The sequence below is a fragment of the Pogona vitticeps genome, chromosome 2 (assembly GCF_051106095.1).
Source record: "Pogona vitticeps strain Pit_001003342236 chromosome 2, PviZW2.1, whole genome shotgun sequence".
NCBI lineage: Eukaryota > Metazoa > Chordata > Lepidosauria > Squamata > Agamidae > Pogona > Pogona vitticeps.
The window spans coordinates 44,781,624-44,801,308 of NC_135784.1; the positions used below are offsets into that span (position 1 = coordinate 44,781,624).

The 19,685-nt window shown below is 38.7% G+C and overlaps 1 protein-coding gene across 3 annotated transcripts in view; it reads right to left on the reverse strand.

The window, feature by feature from the left end:
• Nucleotides 1-19,685, reverse strand: part of FRMD4B (FERM domain containing 4B) — a 268,223-nt gene that overhangs the window by 119,466 nt on the left and 129,072 nt on the right. For all 3 annotated transcript variants that reach the window (XM_072989416.2, XM_072989417.2, XM_072989415.2), the window contains 4 exons: nt 13,103-13,168; nt 10,658-10,752; nt 5,970-6,062; nt 1,761-1,845 (listed from right to left, as the gene is read on the reverse strand). In XM_072989416.2, coding sequence (XP_072845517.2) covers nt 1,761-1,845; nt 5,970-6,062; nt 10,658-10,752; nt 13,103-13,168 — 339 coding nt within the window. The remainder of the gene's footprint in view (nt 1-1,760; nt 1,846-5,969; nt 6,063-10,657; nt 10,753-13,102; nt 13,169-19,685) is intronic.

Consider the following 19,685-nt stretch of genomic DNA (forward strand, 5'->3'; position numbering starts at 1 on the left):
AATCAAATAAATCAAATAAATAAATAAATAAATAAGATAAAGGGCTGGACAAAAAAAATGTTATTTATTTGTTTGTTTACATCTCGCCTGAACTCCAGCGTGGAATTCAAGGTGCCTTTCATGATATTCCCAGAGATTTACTAGATAAATTTCAGCAAGCTGGCCACCTCAAAGTCTCCTTTTCTCAAGATTTCCCCTTCTCCGCTTTTATTGTTGTTAAAGTAGTCATCACGATCTTGTTAACTACCTTGGAGTAAAACACCCAGTTAACTACACTGGAGAAAAGGTTATTTCATCTCTTGCCTCTGAAAGCAACCATTCTTGTGGACCCAAAAGGTGCAAAAATTCTGAAAATGGTACAACCGAACACCAGGTACAGCATCAAGGTCTGTGCAAAAAAAATGACTGAGTTATTTAGTATTTACAGCTGAATAATTGCCAGGAGTTTACAAAAAGGAATCGCACAGTTGCAAGAAACTCTTCAGAGGTACATAGATTTGATTCTCCAAAGCGGTGCACCCGTTTGGGCTGATGAGCACAGTTTACGTTTTGAGCACAGTTTATGTTTTAGACAGAGAGAAATGTACTAATCCATATTTTATACATCCAGTGTTGGGAGATCAGAAATGTTCTTTTTGGACAGGATGAAAGTCGAATAAGTTTTAGGAAGACGCTGAATGTTGTTTTCAATGGGAAATGGAAAAACACAGTAATGTGTTTATTGCACCCACAAACCTCTCCATCTAGTAACATGCATATGTGTTTTGTAAATGACAGCTCTTGGCATATTGCAGCATGACCATGGTAAGAACAAAGATTTCTTCTAATAAGTGGAACCAATGTTTTGTCCTTATAATGTCTCCATTTCAGCTCTGAAAGAGAGTGTTCCCAAAGAGACAACAACCTTTCTCTCAAGCCAAACCCACACAAAATGGAAAGCCAGTCATATGGCCTCTAAAACCAGCTATGGTGTTTCTGTCAGCAGTGAAATTGTCAAGGGAGCCAGAGGAACAGTCAGAGTCATGAGGGCATGCCCTATGTCTGCTAGGGGTTTAAATCATCTTTCTCTAATCTATGCAGATAGAAAACTTACAAACACCACTGTTCTTTAACTGGCAAAGTCTCTTTGGGCCATCACAGGTTATGTGAGTTGTTTACATGACTGCCTATGATCAGAACATCTGGTTCTTAGGCATATTAGTCAACCATCAAGGAAGGAGCTTGTGAGATTTGCTAGAGCCGCTTGGGCTTACATACTATCAATAAGCAATAGTTTACTACTGTATCAAAACTGAGTCTTTCTCTCTCTTTTAAACTGCTTTATCTTTGTCTACATTATGTTCACACAGTCCATTCATTACAAATGTTCAGCAGTTTATTCCAGATTATATTGTACAGTATTAAAAAAATATGTCAAAAGCAATGCTCATGAAGACGCTTGGATTTCAGCAAAAGGTGAGATTTACTTTGCCTTTTGGGGAGAGGAATCATTGTCATATCTAAACAGTTACCCACAGGAAGTGTTGATATGTTAATCAGTGGAAAATTTTGAGATGTATGTGAAATGTGAGAAAGCAAAATAGTTTGAGTTCAGATCTGCTATTTGGCTTAATATGATACAACGCCCTTAAAGATTTCTGGAATTTTCCTGACAATCTTTTTGCCCATAAGTACTTATATATTCAGAAGACAATACAACTATTTTTTTTAAAAAAAAGATCCATTATAATGTTATTATACAGGAAAAGATGCTAAATTACCTTATGTACACAGGATTTCGCATTCAGAAAAAAGAGTTCTACTGTGGTCTTGTCCTTCAGAAAGGAAATGCTTTCAATATAAAACCTAAAAGAAACAAGGAGGAAGTGGTTTTATCATCTTACCATAGTTCCAGTGGTAATATAGTATATTTTACAACATATCAAGTCAGTTAGATTCTTGTTAACAGTGAAGAAAATGAAAACATTTCAGGGAAACAATGGAAGCATTAAATTCACATGCATGTTTTATATACAAAATGTTTAAATCCAGGTGTCGATTTTAAAAACATTTTAGTGAAAATGCTTTCAGTAACAGATAATAAAAGAAGGAAGGGTTAAAGTAGGTGCTGCAGCCAGATGGCTAACCAGAATCGGTTATAATGGTCAGAATCTTTTTGCCATTTAATCCTTATGCAAGGAAAACCATGTAAATCTTGGTGGCAAAGTGTTGCTCATTAATGAAGTGTTAGTTGCATTCCTCAACACGTGCCTCATTGGGCAATTGGGCGCACATTTAGAAACACAACTGTAGTCTCATGAAAGAGTGGAAATATCCTGCCAAGACTTACACAATGTCCCTTAACCAGCACAAATGTAAATGTGCAATAGGATTCTGGCAAGTGAGAATCTTGCTACACCATCATTGACAATGACAGTCTGTTTCTGGGTACAATTCAAAGTACTTATATGACCTTTAACACCCTAGCTATCTGTACCTCTCCATAAGTACTTGTTTGGGTCTTTAAAGTTTAGGTCCCACAATCCTCAGAGGAACATTTGGTGAGGACACAGGAAGAGAAGTCCTTCTCAGTAACTGCTTCCATGCTGTAGAACTCCCTCTCGAGAAAGGATAAATGCCACTGACTCCTGTTTTCCTTCATTTAGATTGGTATTTGACCACTAACGCACATTTAATGAAAAGTCTTTTAATGCTGGGCATTGTACACTTTCTTTGTTGTGCTTTTAAGTTATTGAGATTGTTTTAATTCAGTGCTTGTTTTTAATTTATAACTTATCACACAGAGGGGTGGAGTATATTTTTCAGCCTGAAGGAAGAATTGGTGTTAAGCAAGCATATTATGGACTGCAAACCTCAACTGAGCATAGCCACAGCCCTGTATGTGCTGGGCCATCTTTGCTACTAGCATGTGCCTACAGCCCACAAGCATACAGGGATAATCACAGACAATAGCAGCAGCGTTCATCTAAGTCCCCACCTCCTTGTTGGATACAGCAAGATAAAAATGCTTCTGCTCTGAGCTACCGTCTCAAGAAGCAGTACCTCAAACTGAGGAGTTAACTCCAGTTGATTCTGGAGCCAGCCTTTTGCCACTCCTCATCTGCTATAAAGCAAGCAGCAGGTGAAGCCATCTGAGCAGGTACCTTGAGGAAGAAACATCTCAGATTAAAGATAAGGGGGAAGGGCTGAACAAGTAGGCACTTCCATTGCATATGACCTCACTAGCTGGGTTGGGGAAATTCACAAGACAGGTGAGCTCCATGGGGTGGAGCTTCCCTGGAGCTGATGCAGAAGGTCCCAGATTTACCAGCAATTCAAAAGATTTAACTAGTTACTCTAGAAAGACCTCTGCTTGAAACCTGGGAGAATCACTATCAGTTTGTTGTAGCCTAAATGGAGAAATGATCTGCCTCATTATAAGCCAATTTACTACAAAACCAATCAGTCAGCAAATGTCTGGGCTTAGAAAGATCATTTTTGGGTTACGGCTCCCAGAATCTCCCATGGACTATGGTGGACTATCTGGACTACTCAGATTTTGCGAGGTTCTAGAGTGCTGTCCTCTGAAGATGCTGGCCACAGAGACTAGCGAAATGTTAGGAAGAACAACCATCAGAACACGGCCAAAGAGCCCGAAAAACTCACAACAACCATTCTAGAGTTTCTTGTCCAAAATAATCTTTCCAAGATCTGGTAAAATTGCCAAAGAAACTCTGGTAGCAATCTTGGTCTCTGAAGAACATGTGAAGAGAATCTAGGGTGTACTTCAAGAACAAAGAGAGTCTGACCACGACCAACTAAATTATTCCAACAATTAGCTTTAAGCTTCAGTACCAGAAATCCTGGATGATAATTTAGAATGCTTCTCCAGAGATTGAGAACTCAAGATATGAAAAGGGTATCACTATGCAAGAAACTTTTTTATCTCCACATAATGAATGACGCACATCAGAACCACAAAGAGATACAGCGTTGAAAGGAATAGCCAGCACATCTCTTGTGGTTTCCTTGCTGAATTAATTACTGTTTTGAGGAGAGGCTGACATTTGTTACAACTCATGCAAGACTTGTAATATATTGGATTGCATCACAGTATTTATGCCCCACAAGGAATCCATGCAGATCACCTGTTTTTGTAGATGCTTACTATTCTAAAATGTAAAGAAGATAATGTAGGTACAGTACTAGAGATTGGTGGAATTTCCACAGGTGGAAATAATAAGGGTCTGGCCCCATGAGGCTGGATGGTCCACTCCCCAATGTACTAATGCCACGGGGTCTGTGCTGCCATCCTGTCGCTCCGGAGATTGCGAGTGCCAAGCCACTCTTCAACCTGGCAGAAGGACTTGTCGTCCCGCCTCCTGCCAGGAGTAGCTTGGTGATCACGACCTCCAGAGTGATAGGATGGCAGCAGACCCTGGAGCATTAGTGCATTGGGGAGTGGACCCTCCGGCCCCATGGGGCTGGACTCTCGTTATCTCCACCTGTGCAAGGGTATTCATATTCGAATACCCCCCATCTCTAGTAGGTACACAAATCCTGTTGAGATTTTGCTTAACCCACTGTGAGCAGAAATGGGATTGCACTTGGCTGTTCTGCACATCAGTACTATGGATGCCAAATAATGTTGGCAGAAAGGGAATAACTCAGCACTAGAGCATGTGTCTTACATATAAAATGTCCCAGTGCAATCCCATGCACTGCAGGTAGGACTCTGAATTTGTGTCTAAAAGTCTAGAAAGCCACTGTTGGTATAGAAAAGAATATACTATGCCAACATGTCTTCATGTACAGCAGAAACAATTGTAGGAAGGGGCTTTTATGTATATAAACTTCTGTACAAACAGGAGCTTCCAACAGTGCACGTTTGCTAGTTATACTGGAGCCTTTAAGCGGAGAGCTCTACACAATATTTATGGAGAAGAAGAGAAAATATCAATGTATCCTTTTCGTTGCTCTATGCTGGTATAAGTGTAGTGGCAAATTGCTGTTAACCAAAGCAGTTCTCACTTGTGTTCCTTGGCATGCACAAATCACATGACTAGGCATGTGACAAGAAATACAAATGGTAACTCCTTGTTGTTATGTGCCATCAAGTCAAAACCAACTTATTGCAATGCTAATAGGGTTTTGAAGGTAAATGAGATATTTAAGGAGTATTTTTACCAATTTCATTCCACCAGCGGCTGAGCAAGGATTTGAACCCAGGCCGAGTCCTAGTATGTCATTCTCTACACTACATCACACTAGGTATGACTTACTTGACCAGTGGCAATTTGCCACTGTGACATATTCAATTGAACTTACATAAGCTATAGGATTGTACCCAATAAAATAAAATCCATGTAGAGCCAATCTTCTAAAAACGACTAGAACTTATGAATGTGCAGTTCTATTATTATTATTATTATTATTATTATTATTATTATTATTATTATTATTATTATTATTATTATTATTGGCTTCAAAGCTCACATGGATTTCCTATGTCTCAGTTTTCATTTCAAGTGTGTGTGTGTGTGTGTGTGTGTGTGTGTGTGTGTGTGTGTGTGTGTGTGTGTGTCCACATGCACACAAGCATGTGTGTGTGTGTGTTTGCATGTGTATAAAAAGAAAAGGAAACCTAGTGCAAACAAGTTGGGAAGATTCTTCTGCCAGAAGATGCCCACGTTCTGTTGAAATTGACATTTCAGCCATACGTTTACAGATGGTAAACGTAGCAATTGGAGTCATTTTTTTTAAAGTTTTAAATAAAGAACATAGAACAGGATGTGGCGTGCTCTGTTACAAAATGATAGGGATATGTGACGCATTCTCTCACAGATGTCAGTGTATGTAGACTTCAGAGGAAGCAATTTGTGACTGGATATTTTAAAAAAGGCATTCAGCATCAAATTCTTTTTTAAAATTTCAAATCTCACACTGACAATTTTTTTTTTGTCATATCTTTCTGTATGATCCTTACTTACCTGACTGCAAAAAATAAAGTTGCTGGACCTGGCTTCTTGGGCAAATCATGATCCAGAACTCTGTGGTCTAACTGTAGCCAAATATTCTGACCTCTGAAAGCATTAAAAAAAATACAGTCAGGGACAAAATGAACTGAATTAACACAAAAGGGTTTAATTGAGAGTGAGGGAAATTAAAACAATAATAAACCACTTTGATTGCCAGGAGCTCTGATTCATCCACTATAGATTCAGTTTTTTCAAAATTATCCCAGGCGTTTTTCTCCTCAGGTCTAATTAATGGACCAAAATATGATTGTGATCAAGTGCCAAAAGCAAAAGGATAGTAGTCCTCACACACCCAATTGGTTCAGCACATGTCAGAGCAACTGGAGAGTGTCAGTCTTGCTGGTCACCTGTGCCATAAATTCAAAAGGTCAGGAATCAAATAGGCTTGAATGTGCCACATAGCAAATGGCTGCTTTAGAGTTGAAGTTTTGCTTTTCCAGTTGAGGAATCTATTGCCACATTACTCTCAGAAAACTGTTAAGGCTTCAGCAACACCATTTTTTTTTTTTTTTTTAGAAAAGCAATTCACAATCTGCACAAAGGAATCAGCTGTCATTTCTCAGTCTTAGTCCGGCTACAATACTAAAATCTGTTGGAAGGAAAAAAGACATTTTATTCTAACCCAGCTTACCTCAAATTTGTGCCCCTCAGAGTTTTCTATCTACTTATGGCTAATACTTTTGTACCACAACTTTTGCCACAATGGCGTAATGTTAACCAAAATACAATAAGCCCATACAAAGAGAAAAACAAACAAACATTAAAATGATATTTCATTGAAATTGATTGAAAAGAATAGTTTAAACTAAGGGATGTATCTTAACACCTTTTTTGCAGGTCAAGAAAATGAGGGCCAATCATATCTCTGGAGGGAGTGCATTCTATAATTAAATGAGTGGCACAGGAGTGAGACATTTCACACATGACTGAAAAAGAGGTGGCAAGTGGAGCGGGGGCGTTCCTGTAGATCCAGACATAAGGTGACACTCACAGTCCCTTAGGAGGCAGGCCCCTAAGCTTTGTATGGATGAAAAGATGTTGAACTACTATCCCCATCAACCCCAGCTAACTAGAGATGACACGTGTTGTAGTACAACATAGCCGCCCAGAGTAGATTTCGGTCTAGATGGGCAAGGCACAAATTTAATAAACAAACAAACAAACAAACATATCTGGTGTACACCTGACTAGGCTTAACCAACCCTTTAGAACCACTTTTTGATCTGGATTATAATGAATTTACATGAGCCTCTCTCGGGAGGGAGAAAACTCCTGCAGAGAGAAAGTGTGTCCTTACAAGCAAAGAGCATTACTAACCATCACTATTCACTGACTAAACAAAATCGCTCTCAGTAAGTTCTTGCCACAAGCACTGTTACTGCCTTTTGTATTCAACAAGAACAAAAGAAACATAGTAGTGTCTTATGCAGAGGACAAGTTTTGATAGACAAGGACGTGACTGCCCTCTGGAGGCTGCAAATTTAAACTTAAAGTACTTGCAGAATAGAGAGGTGCCTCTTCTTAGACACTTTCAGTAATTTACCCAAACAAAAGCTAATTAGTGTTGGTTGCATAGCACAGCAGATTCTGTAAAAACTCAACGTGTAATTTCCACAAAATAACTAAATATAAATGCTAGTAGAATAGAGGAAGGGGGAGGGGAAGAAGAGATATTATCAGATAAGCTTTCTGTGTGAATAACAAAACAAAATAAAGTACAAACATATCCTCAGTGATATTTATTAAAAGAAAACATTTTCTAATGGTGGAAAAAAACACACAAAGGCACTTGCAAAAACTTTCCTCTCTTTTCCGGAAATGGTTTTTCCAGGTAGGAGCAGAGCTACGCAATATACACTGATGAGGACACACAAAACTTCAGAGGTGATGAACTTTTAACAAAGTTGATAACATCTAGAAACAGGGCATCTAGCACTCGCATAGTGAAAATGCTTGTTATAAACAGAATATATATATATACGCATATATAAAATATATGCATAAACATGGAACCAAAGATGCAGCTTTGAGAAATGGGTTTTGGAGTAGAGATGGAGATGAACTAAAGTATGAACTAAAAAAAGTTTTCATCTGGCTCTTTATTTCAGCAAAATGGATGGCCTCACCCCTTTCCCACTGCCCCATTGACTCTCTTCATGGTCTCACCACTTCCTCCTCTTCCTTCTTCGCCACTGCCATTTTCAGAGACAGCTGGCCCAGCTCCTGGATGGGAAGCCAGGGGTGGCTAGCTCTGCTAATGCACTGGCCTATCAGCCCAGCAGTGGTGGCAATGCAACGGCACTGGTACTGCACCACAACCAAGGAAGGTAACTTTCCATACCAGGCATGAACCGAAAATTAAACCATTTCACGGTTCGGTTTTCTGGTTGGTTTGTGGCCAAACATGAACCATCATGAACCACCATTTTTCAGGTTTGTGCCTATCACTAGTTTGGATTCAAGAGGACAGGCAGGCATTTTCTTAACCTTTCCTCTGACAACTGCTTCACAACTCAAACCTATCCCCCCCAAATCTCTTCTTCCTACTACAGAATTCCGCCTGCCTGTATGGGGAGACAAAAATACATCTGCAGTTCTCTGGGCGTGCAGGAATGGCTCAGGAGGAAATTTGAAGACAAATTCAGGAGAGGTCTTCAGTGTTGTAATGCACTATATGTCCCTTCCAGATCTGACTTCCCAAGCTGATAGTCCACAGGAAATGTTAGTAACACGTATATGAAAACTGCAAATAATACTGAGGGTCCACATGGCAGGATTACTGTTGCCTGTCCAGGCAGATTTTAAAGTGTTAGAGCTGCAGTAGAAGAGTGACTGTTCATTAACTAAAATGCAGTATTTATATCCCAGCTTTGTACCACACGAAAGGCATATTACAAGCCACAATAAGTGAAAATTTAAAATAGTCAAAATATAAAACGAAAGACGCAACAGACTTGCTAGCACTTGGAAAGATAGGTATAAACAAAGGGCAATATTTTCAGCTGGAAAGAAAAAGCAAGCAGAGAGGATACCCCTCAGGTTTTCCAGCACACTACATTCTACAGTCCAGAAGCGATGCTGTGCTGTATCCCAAGGAACAGCATCTCAAATACAGGAGGGACAGAAAGCAGGGCATCCTTTGTTAGCTGAGTTATGCTGGCAGGATCTTACAGAATGAGGCAGACCTTATAATAGCCTAGTTCCAAACTATTTAGGGCCATGAACGGAGGAACTGGTAGAAAGTGAAGGAAGGATTCCAGCAGATGAATATATCATTTCAAGCCCCCATAAAAAATTTAAGGAATGAGAGACAGAGATGGCAGAATAAAACATTTGCATGGAATTGCTTTCAAGTCTCACTGGACCTAATAAACGTGTATCACGTACCGAAGTTCTTAAATTGAATAAACCTTCTGCTTTAAACATACAAATACTTTAGGGATCTAAAATAGGTGTCCCCTCGTATCCGCAGAATCAGTACCCACAGTTTAAGTTATCTGCAGTTTACCATAGACCTATACATAATGTACAAGAGGGGCGGGTCTTATGCTCTTCTGTCCTGCCCCTTGTGGCTTTTATGTTCTAGATGGAGTTTGCTACTATCCACAGTTTCAGGCATTTGTGAAAGACTGTGGAATATATCCCCTGTGGATACAGGGGAGAGGGACATCTGAAAGACAGGAAAATACAACGTATAGGCTAGCCTGTTACTGTTACAGTGGTGCCTCACACAACGATGTTAATTGGTTCCAAAAAAATCAACGTTGTGTGAAACATCGTTCTGTGAAACACCATTTCACATAGGAATGCATTGAAAACCGATTAATCCGTTCCAATTGGAACGGATTGCCATCGTTCAGTGAAAATCCCCATAGGAAACATCGTTGAGTGAAACAATGTTTCCTATATTGGAATGTATTGAAGCCGACTCAATACATTTCAATGCCTTTGCGAAGTCCTTTTTCGCTCCTGTAAAAGTGTCTTACAATGTTTGGAAGCTGTTTTAAATGATTGCAATGGTTAGTCCACCTCCTGAAACTTATGCAAACTGATTTTGGTGTTGTTCTGACACTTCGTTAATTTATGATGATTTTTTGTTTTTTCCATTGGAAACCATTAGACAGACCATCCAATGGTTTCCTATGGAGAAAATTCAAAAAATCATCATAAATTAACAAAGTGTCAGAACAACACCAAAATCAGTTTGCATAGGTTTCAGGAGGTGGACTAACCATTGCAATCATTTAAAACAGCGTCCAAACATTGTAAGACACTTTTACAGGAGCGAAAAGGGAGATCGTTGTGTGAAAATCCCCCATAGGAAACATCGCTGTGTGAGGCAGCAAATTTGACAGAAAAAGGCATCGTTGTGTGAATTCATCGTTGTGTGAGGCACTCGTTGTGCGAGGCACCACTGTACTTTTTTACTTTGTATATCCCTGAAGTCAGCTAGTTGTGGAAACTGAAAAGACATTGCTCACATAAAGGTACAACAAACAAAACACTTATCTATTTGGGTACTTATATCTAACTAAATAAATGCTCATCATTATACAATATTAAAAAAGAAAGCATTATCATTATTTCGCTCCTAAAATTAGAAAATGGTCAAAAAAACACACCAAAGTATGTATACTTACGTGTCATCTATGAATGTTATTCCAAAATATTCCTTTTCTTTGAGATTGAAATGTGAAGCTACCAGGTCCAACAATTCCCGTGACAAAAGCTTAGGCTGTCAGAAAGAATGATAGGATTAAATAACTTTGTTTCCTTCCTGATTTTTGTTCTTGATTTTATTTCATTAGGTCCCAGAGGATCTACATTTTAAATCCCCTCCTATACAGATCTCTCTCCTTCTGCAGTCCAAGTTTAGTGACCTTTGAGAAATAATACTTGGTGCTTATAATGTGTTTCTTGTATGTAGTAGTACTATATTCTTTTTCTAAGGTGGCATATGGCTCTCCAGATATTGATGGCTAGAATTCTTGTAATCTTTCACCACAAACTACATTGAAGAAGGTTGATTCCAAACAAAGTCCAACAACATTTCCACTCTTTCTTTATATCCATAATTGTTCTTATCTATAATAATAAGTAACAACAGCAGTGGGGGAAAACATATAAAATGGATTAACTTCATAAAGGAAACCACTTGCAAGACCTGTGCAGGGCTGTTAATGGCAGGATTTTTTGGAGGTATTCTTGGGTTGGCTGTATTTATATCTTGCTTGTCTTGCAATATGGTTGCATCCATAGCTCTCTCCCTCCCCCTCTATTGTCACAAGAACTGTGTGTGGCAGGTAATGCAAAGAAAGAGTGACTGGACCACGGTGGCCCTTTGAATGTTATAGCTCACTGGGAGCTAGAATCCAGATTCTCAAGTCTCAGCTCATCACTCTAACCACTACACTACTTATAGATGTCTGTGGAGGACTCTTGCCAGGAATGTACAACATGTTTTCACTCCCCAGGGTTATCTGGATTACCCTCAACTCAGGTATGGGTAAGAATATTCAAGAGGGAGGTTGCCACTGACACCAGACATGTGTGAATTGGTAAATTTCATTTGGTTCCTACAGGGAAGAAAAGAGATAGACCTGCCTGCCCTATGTGACCCGTTCTGGGTAAGATCACTGCTAGAGATGCCTATAATTTATTTATTTAATTTATATACCGCCCACACTACCCAAAGGTCTCTGGGCAGCTTACAACAATTAATTAATAAGGTAACACGGGAAACATAGGTACACACTACTCTTGAAGTTTACGGTATCTGCTGTTCTCAGGAACATTACAGCCTCCTTAATGCTGGGTAGGTTACTTATCTAGCTAACCTGCAATCATCTATTCTAACTGGCAGGATCTCCCCAAGGCTTCAAGAAGAGATAGAACGTTTCCCCAGTACTTGCATTCAGGTCTTTTAAAAACATGAGATGCATGGTATGGAATTGACTTGAGATTTTTCGCAGGCAAAGTATGGGCACTGGCACTGGATTATGTCCCCTTAGTGGCTCTGCTAATGCTTTACCATAAGTCTGAGCTTTGCTGCAGTTCTAACAAGGAAACACACAATTCTAGTTTCTGATTTTCTAGCATCACCCACACCATCTTTTCTGGCACTAGTCTAATGGTTTGTGTAGAAGCCTAAGGACTCTTATCCAATGAAAGGGAAAGATCAACCTCCACAAATACAGAATTTCACCATAAAATACCTATCAGAATTGGGTAAAATTTTAATAACATTAAACCAGTTGGATTTTTAAGAAATTATATCAATTGATTCAGTTAAAATTATTCCAAATGACATTGGCTGAAATCCTGTTGCTTGGCATAGTAAATTGCAACTATATTAGGCCCATAGAATCAGTAGGAATTTGATAAGTCAACTCCTATTTTGGTTCAATTGCTAAGCAACAAGATTTCAGCCAATGTATTAAAGACAGATCAAGACATCTCCTGCTAGCATTATCAAGCAGCAGATACCATGAAACTGAAACATAATTCACTCTACTAGTCTGATTCCTGCTCAGTGTTAGTCTTGCAGTACAGTAGTAACCCTGAGAGATAGCCATCCAGCCTCTAGTAAAGAAGAGCCCATCAACTCTTTCCATAGTTCATTCTACTGTCAGACTGCTAGCACCACTAAGTTCTCCTCATAACAGAGAATAAGTCTGTTCCATCTTTTATACAATAGTCATCCAGATATATTCGCGAAGGCTTTCACGGCCAGGATCTAATGGTCGTTGTGGGTTTTTCGGGATCTTTGGCCGTGTTCTGAAGGTTGTTCTTCCTAACGTTTTGCCAGTCTCTGTGGCCATGGGCATCTTCGGAGTCCTCAAAATACTGAAAAGCCCTATTATGTCTTCCCCTTAGTCTTTTCATCTCCAGGCTAAACACAGAACTGAATGTTCTTTTAAATGGAACTTTGTTCCTACTTGCCCATTCTGGAAACACTTTGCTTTTGTTGATGTTCTCCTACGGTGGCCAAAGCTGGATACTGTACTCGAGAGGCTGTCTGATCAGTGCTGATAAGCCCATCTCCTACTAGAAATACAATGATGTCAAAAACCCTAAGGTTTCACCTGAACCAGCAGCTCCAGCTTCCTGTCATCCAGAAGGTGTACCTGGCAGTGTCGCCCTTCTGTCATCTGCAAAACAAGAGGGACACTGTTAGCAACAAAACATTGTGGACTGTTATCATTTTGGACAATTTCTAAGAATACCACTGAATAGTTGAAGCTTGCATGTCTATTTCCTAAATTAAGATTTGAACTTCTCAAATGTACACCATGTTACTATCCTGAACACACCAATCTTATCTGAATTTGGAAGCTAAGCATGGCCAGATTTATTTTATTTATTTTTAAATGAATAAATAAATAAATAAATAAATAAATAAATAAATAAATAAATAAATAAATAAATAAATAAATAAATAAATAAATTTTATAACTGAATGGGAGACCACCAAAGATCTCCAGGAGACCCAGGAAATACTCCCTCCGAAGCACTGCTGCCGGCCAGGTAAGCAATACTAGGCTACATGTACTAATGGCGTTAACGCAATATAAAGCAACTTCCTACATTCCTATATCATTCAAATTGCACACATAGCATCCTCAAATACTGAGTGGCACCAGTCCTCCAGGGTTGTAGGCACACATCTCTGCTGACATCATTTGGTACCTGGCCCTTTTAACACTGATGTCAGGGATTGAACCTGGGGGCCTTCTCTATGTAAAGCATGAGCAATACCACTGCATTATACTTTCTAATCCAAGACAGATAATTTATTCTCTGAGTAAAAATGCACTGTGTTAAGCTGATATTCTCTTTTTATATACATTTGTGAGGTGGATTTTTAAACCTCTGTTTGCTCACATATGTGGTTAACACTTTGCTTTTCAGAAACTCCCAAAACTACTTTTGAAGTCAGCACGATTGTTAGTCTCCCAAAAAGACACAGATAACCTAAACTTTAACATAAGGACTAAAACTCTGCATGTCTAGTCATCATTTCAACCATGCTGCTTGTATGGTGAGCTCTTTAACTACAAAGGGGATGGGAGGGCTTATTTGACCTGGGTCAGATGCATGCCATCTATTGTGATAGACTCCTTAGGAAGGCAAAAACTAGAAATTAGTAAGATTTTTTAAAAGCTCACAAGCACCACAATTCATTTTCCCTCCTTCCTGCTCTGAGGTAGGAAAAAAAATTCTTTGAAGTTTTACAATACCAAAAGCTCTGGCTTTTTTTCCCTAGAGGATGCAGGAGTAGCACTTAGAAAGCTGTTTAGGCTCACCTAAGCTTCTGCTAAAAGATTATAGAACATAAAGATGGCAACTTTCAATTTGTTGCCAATGCACACACCCATTCTATGTGTCACTAGCAGTAGTTATTAAAGAAGATCTTATGCAAACATGATGATCAAGAAGAGTTTAAAAGAAGAACAAACTCTCAAGAAAGTAAAGGTCATTTCCTTTCTCTAACCTCAGATATTTTCAGTAAAACCTGCAGGATATTTTTTGCGATTCCTCTACAATAGAGGCATCCTCTTGCACACCAAGCATGCTGTTAGAATCAATATTTTTAGACTCCACCGTGTCATCCAGTTATACACCAAATGTATTTAGGTGGTATAGAAACAGGAAGCTTCATGGAACAAATAAACCTAATTTAGATTTTTAAAAAAAGCAAGGTTCAACTTGCATAGAATAAATACAGAATGGATTCTGCAATAAGTCATTTCAAGTAGCAAGAAGCTGTTTTCAAACTATAGACGTTTGATTCATTCTCTGCCTAGCACTGTGATTTTGTTTTCTCTAAGTAAAAACCTATTTGGTTTGGCAAGCTACATCTCTCACACATTCTTCTTTTATTACAGGTCTCTATTTTAATTCTCTAAATGCAGATCTATTTCTAAAAATTTAAAACCTTAAGAGATATTTAGAAAGAAAGAAACATATATGGGAACTATACCCACACACCCACACACCCACACACGGTATAAATTGTTTGTGGGTTAGTTAGCATCAAAGTGGTGTCTTTTCCATTCAATTCTCCCATCTGTATCTACCTCTACTCCTTCCATTCATAGCTTTCCTCTTGCTAGATCCTCACAACCAACTTCAGTTGTCTTTCTTCTCTGTTACCTTAGCAGGAATACCCTAGTTCAGAGGCATAATTCCTGCAGTTTGCAAGCCTATCTACACTTACCAGAGGTTAGCACAACTGAACTCAATGAGGCTTACCCTTTGAGTAGGAATACAGAGATCATTTCAAGACATGTGGAATTGTGGCCCTGAATCACCAGTGCTGGACCATTTTGATATCTTGCTGCCTGGAGCAAAGGACAAGATAGTGCGCCTTCCAATGCCTTGTACAAAAGCCAACTGGATTGGCATTTGAATCTTACTTCAGCATTAGAAATTCTGAGGGCAGCACACTCCTGGCCCATATCTGAGGGCAGTAGGGTAGGCTAGGACTGCCATTTTCAATTTTCTTTTGGCCATGGTCATAAATATGATACACTTGTCCCTATGCTGGCTTGGGCATATCGTGAGAATGGCTGACGGTCAGATTCCAAAAGAACTCCTGTATGGAGAATTAGTGCAGGGAACGCGCCCCAGAGGGAGACCACAGCTGCGATACAAAGATATCTTCCCTCTCAGGAAGAAGTCAGTGTTTCCATTTCTTGTCATGCAAACAGGAAATACAACTGCAAAATTCTTAATTAGTGACAATTTGCTGCTGAGATTAACACTTGAAATTGTGTCAGAGGGTGGAAGTAATGGGATTCTGTTCAATTTTTAAAGACAAGAGGATTAACTTTAATATTCTAGATAGAAACTAAAAGCCAACTGGATTGAGTGGATTTTTTTTTGCTTTTTCTGAACACCAGCATTGATTAGGTCAATCATGTAATCCTTAAAAGGGAATCCTATTGACTTAGAGCCACCACTGACAAAGTCTTGTATACCAGTGGTTCTTAACGTGGGCGATAATGCCCCCCAGGGGGCGATTTTATTTTTCAGGGGGGCGGTAGAACGAAAAGGGGCGGCAAGGGGGCGCTGAAGCAGATGGGGGGCGGTAGGGGGGCACTGGAGCAAGGCAAACCTGCGAAGATGGCTGCAGCCTTTTTACAATGTGCATGAATATATATTTTCCTCCAATTTTATTTAGTTTCAGAGTTTTCGTCTTGAAATTTTTAGTTCCTGCATTGTGGTTTGTTTTTATGCCCTTTTAATATTTCTTTTTGAGTCTTAAAATTCGCTTGCAACTAAATCATTAAATGTTACTTTTTGGGGGCATTTCATTTTCTTGGAATTGAATTTTGTTTTCGGGGTCATTGGATTTAAGTGTCTTAAATAAATAAATAAATAAATAAATAAATAAATAAATAAATAAATAAATAAATAAATAAATAAATAAATAAGATATCATCACTGCGGGGAGGGGGCGATGATAACTTCCTCAATGGCTCAAGGGGGCGTTTCTTTCAAAAAGGTTAAGAACCATTGTATACAATGTTTTAAAATTAATTCACTACTTCTTGCATTAAAATCGCATATATCATTTGGTATTTTCCTTTTGCTAGCATCCAACCACTCTAAAACAGCCACCAAACATTTATCCTTTCATTGAAGATTTCAAAGCAATTGTGGCTATCAAGAGAAGTAGGGGAAAGTGGTATCCAATTAAACACATCTGAGTTATGGAATGGCAGTTCTTTCTCATCCATGCAGCAGTATCCTGTCCACTCAAAACTGAGCCAGAACATTGAGAGATCAGTGTCAGGCAGAAGAACTGGGCTGCACTGATAGGACGTCTGCTCCACAGAGCAGGATTTCCCTAAGGTGTAAGACTCAAACTTCAAAATACAACCAAGTTCAATTATTTGGTCTTAGGAGAGTGCTCCAGTATCAAGGGCATAAGAAGGAATAGAAACCCTCTGCTTTGAGACTGAAGAAGTTTCAATCTTAAAGGAGAAGTTCTATCCTCCAGTTCTCCCTCCTGACCCCTTTCAGCAAACAGTGTGTGTGTGGGGGGGTACTACAGTGGATTCATCTCCCTGAGTTCTAATTCTGATCTCAAGAGAGAAAGAAATGGAGACAGGTGGTGTTGGGTTGCAAGGAAATGTAGCTGGATCCACAGCTGTCCCAGCATGCAAACATACCTCAATTAAAGCAAGACATTTAGATTTGTTCTGATGATGATCTAACTGAATTTACTCCCACTGCCTGACACTTACTTCCGAGTAAACAAGAAATATGCATATGAAGATGTGCTAAGTCTTGTAGGATTTTAGAACTATAACACTACCAAAAATTCAACTTAATTGCACTGCAACCCAAAATTATCTTATGTCAGTAAAATAAGAATTTATTATTGGACATTTTACAATCTTGCATGCTGCCTGGAGAAAGTGTGGCTGGGAGAAACCTTTCTGGGATGACTGTTAAGTTGTTCAGCTACAACCAATAAGTTGTGCATCAAAGGTGCTGCAGTCTTCAGAGATCAGTGACTATAGATGGGGTCTTCCCCCCCACCCCAGGCTGTGCAATATACTTTCCAGGAATATCAAACATCCTGTGCTCACTTTAGCAGCTTTTCAGCATTATTAATTATTACTTGTTTAAGCGATTTTGCATTTTTAAAATATTTATTGCTTTGATTCTGATGAGTTAGAGGCATTGAAAGCTTACATTGAATAATGCTGTAGAACTGTTTAAAATGGAAAACAATTAATGACAAATCCTGAATTGAATTTTTTTTCCAAATAAAAAAGTGAACCGCTGTGAAAATTGACATCTCTGTTTGATACACGAATGGATTTACATACTTTAAAATTAGTTTCAAGATGACAATGTGAGTGGATATATAGAACAAAATGCATAAGTTAGCTCCCGTGGCACTATTTTCAATATACAGCTCAAAAGGTTTATGGGTTTGATGGGAGGATCATATACACCCTAATTTTGATTTTTTCCAAGGCTGGAAACCAAATGTTTCCTTGTTAAAAATTCCAGAAGGTACCTCTCCCATTCCTCCAGCCATTTACTGAAATCACTTAAGCTTCTTTTAGAACATCTCTCTCATTTAAGGATGGTTTATCTCATATTAGCTTAATCCTGTTACCGGATGAATGAACAAAAACCTTGGTTAATTTCACTCTTAATTGAAAAGGAAGAGTGTCTGTTCTACTCCAATAAAACTGAATTACATTTTGGTATCTCTATCTTATAGAAGATTCGTGTAACCAACATTCTACCAGAGGCTAATAGTATGCAGAACAATTTCATTTCCTTCCTCCAGATGCACATTTTAATGAGATGTTGTTGAACCCATGTAATAAGGATCTCTCAGCTGGTATCATAACCTACTGAATAAAGCAAACTTTTATTCAGTCACTAAGTACTAAGGCACTAAATAGCTAGAATATTAACATATTTGCAAATTTGCCAGCTTCTGTCCCTAAGATACATAATCATTCTTGATTGGAGAAGCTTGTAAAGTCGTAACTCAGGTCCTATAGATTGCAATGCAACCCAGTACAAATACCCAGATATTATAATTTCCAAATAACAACAAAACATGAAGAACAACCAAAGAGGGGTTATAGTCTTATTCTGAAGTGAATCAACTCAGCTCAACTGAACAGCAAACTGCACTACTGGTATAAACATAATCTTTGCCTCTACCTCCTTTCAAATTTCCCCAATACCATTGTTAAAGAAAACATGTAGTCATTGTTTTCAGTGTTTTCCAAAGGCTATCGAAATCCAACTGGATCAAGCCCGCACATGGCCTTGTTTTAGAATTGTTGTAGACTTCAGTCTAGTTGGGTGGTGTATAAATGAATGAATGAATGAATGAATGAATGAATGAATGAATGAATAAATAAATTAATAAGACGCTGTCTAGGGGGGCGGGGTATAAATTGAATGAACGAACAAACAAACAAACAAACAAACAAATAAATAAGGGTTCACAGGTGGAAAGGCTTGGACCTAAACAATTAGAAATTAATAGCTTTTAAATATAATATTTGTTTAATTCTTTTTAAACATTTGTATACTTACTGTTTCAGCTTTTAAATACTGTTTTAATGATGGGAGCTGCCTTGGGTCCTTTTGGAGGGAAAGGCACCATAGAAATATTTTAAATAAAGTAAAATTTGTTACCAATTCATTTCAATTTCCAAAAATTCTAAAAGATGCTACTTTATAATTGTTACATGTCAATAACATTATTTTGGCTTCTGTGCATGGAACTGGGAGAGGAACCATTTTGCTCCCCACCTCCAGCAGTAACACATCTTGGGCCTGGTCTAAGATATAGAGGAGACTGGGTTCTGAAGCCACAGTTGAGGGAATTTTGCTAGACAGCCTTATGAGAAACAAAATGTTGCTTCCCTGGAGTGAAGAACAACTTCTCTATAGCAGTCCAAGTGGTCTGTTCTTGGCATACTCAGCCAAGTGGCAACACGGCAGCCTCAGCTGCCTTTGTCATGCACAGGGTTTAGTTTTCTAGGCTTGTGACTGACAAATAGCATCAGAAACATGGGAAGGAAGACACCATACTCTGACTGCTGAGATACCATCACAATTTCTTTAATTTATGGCCTCCAAATACTGTTGTACCTCAACTGCTTTAGCCAATAT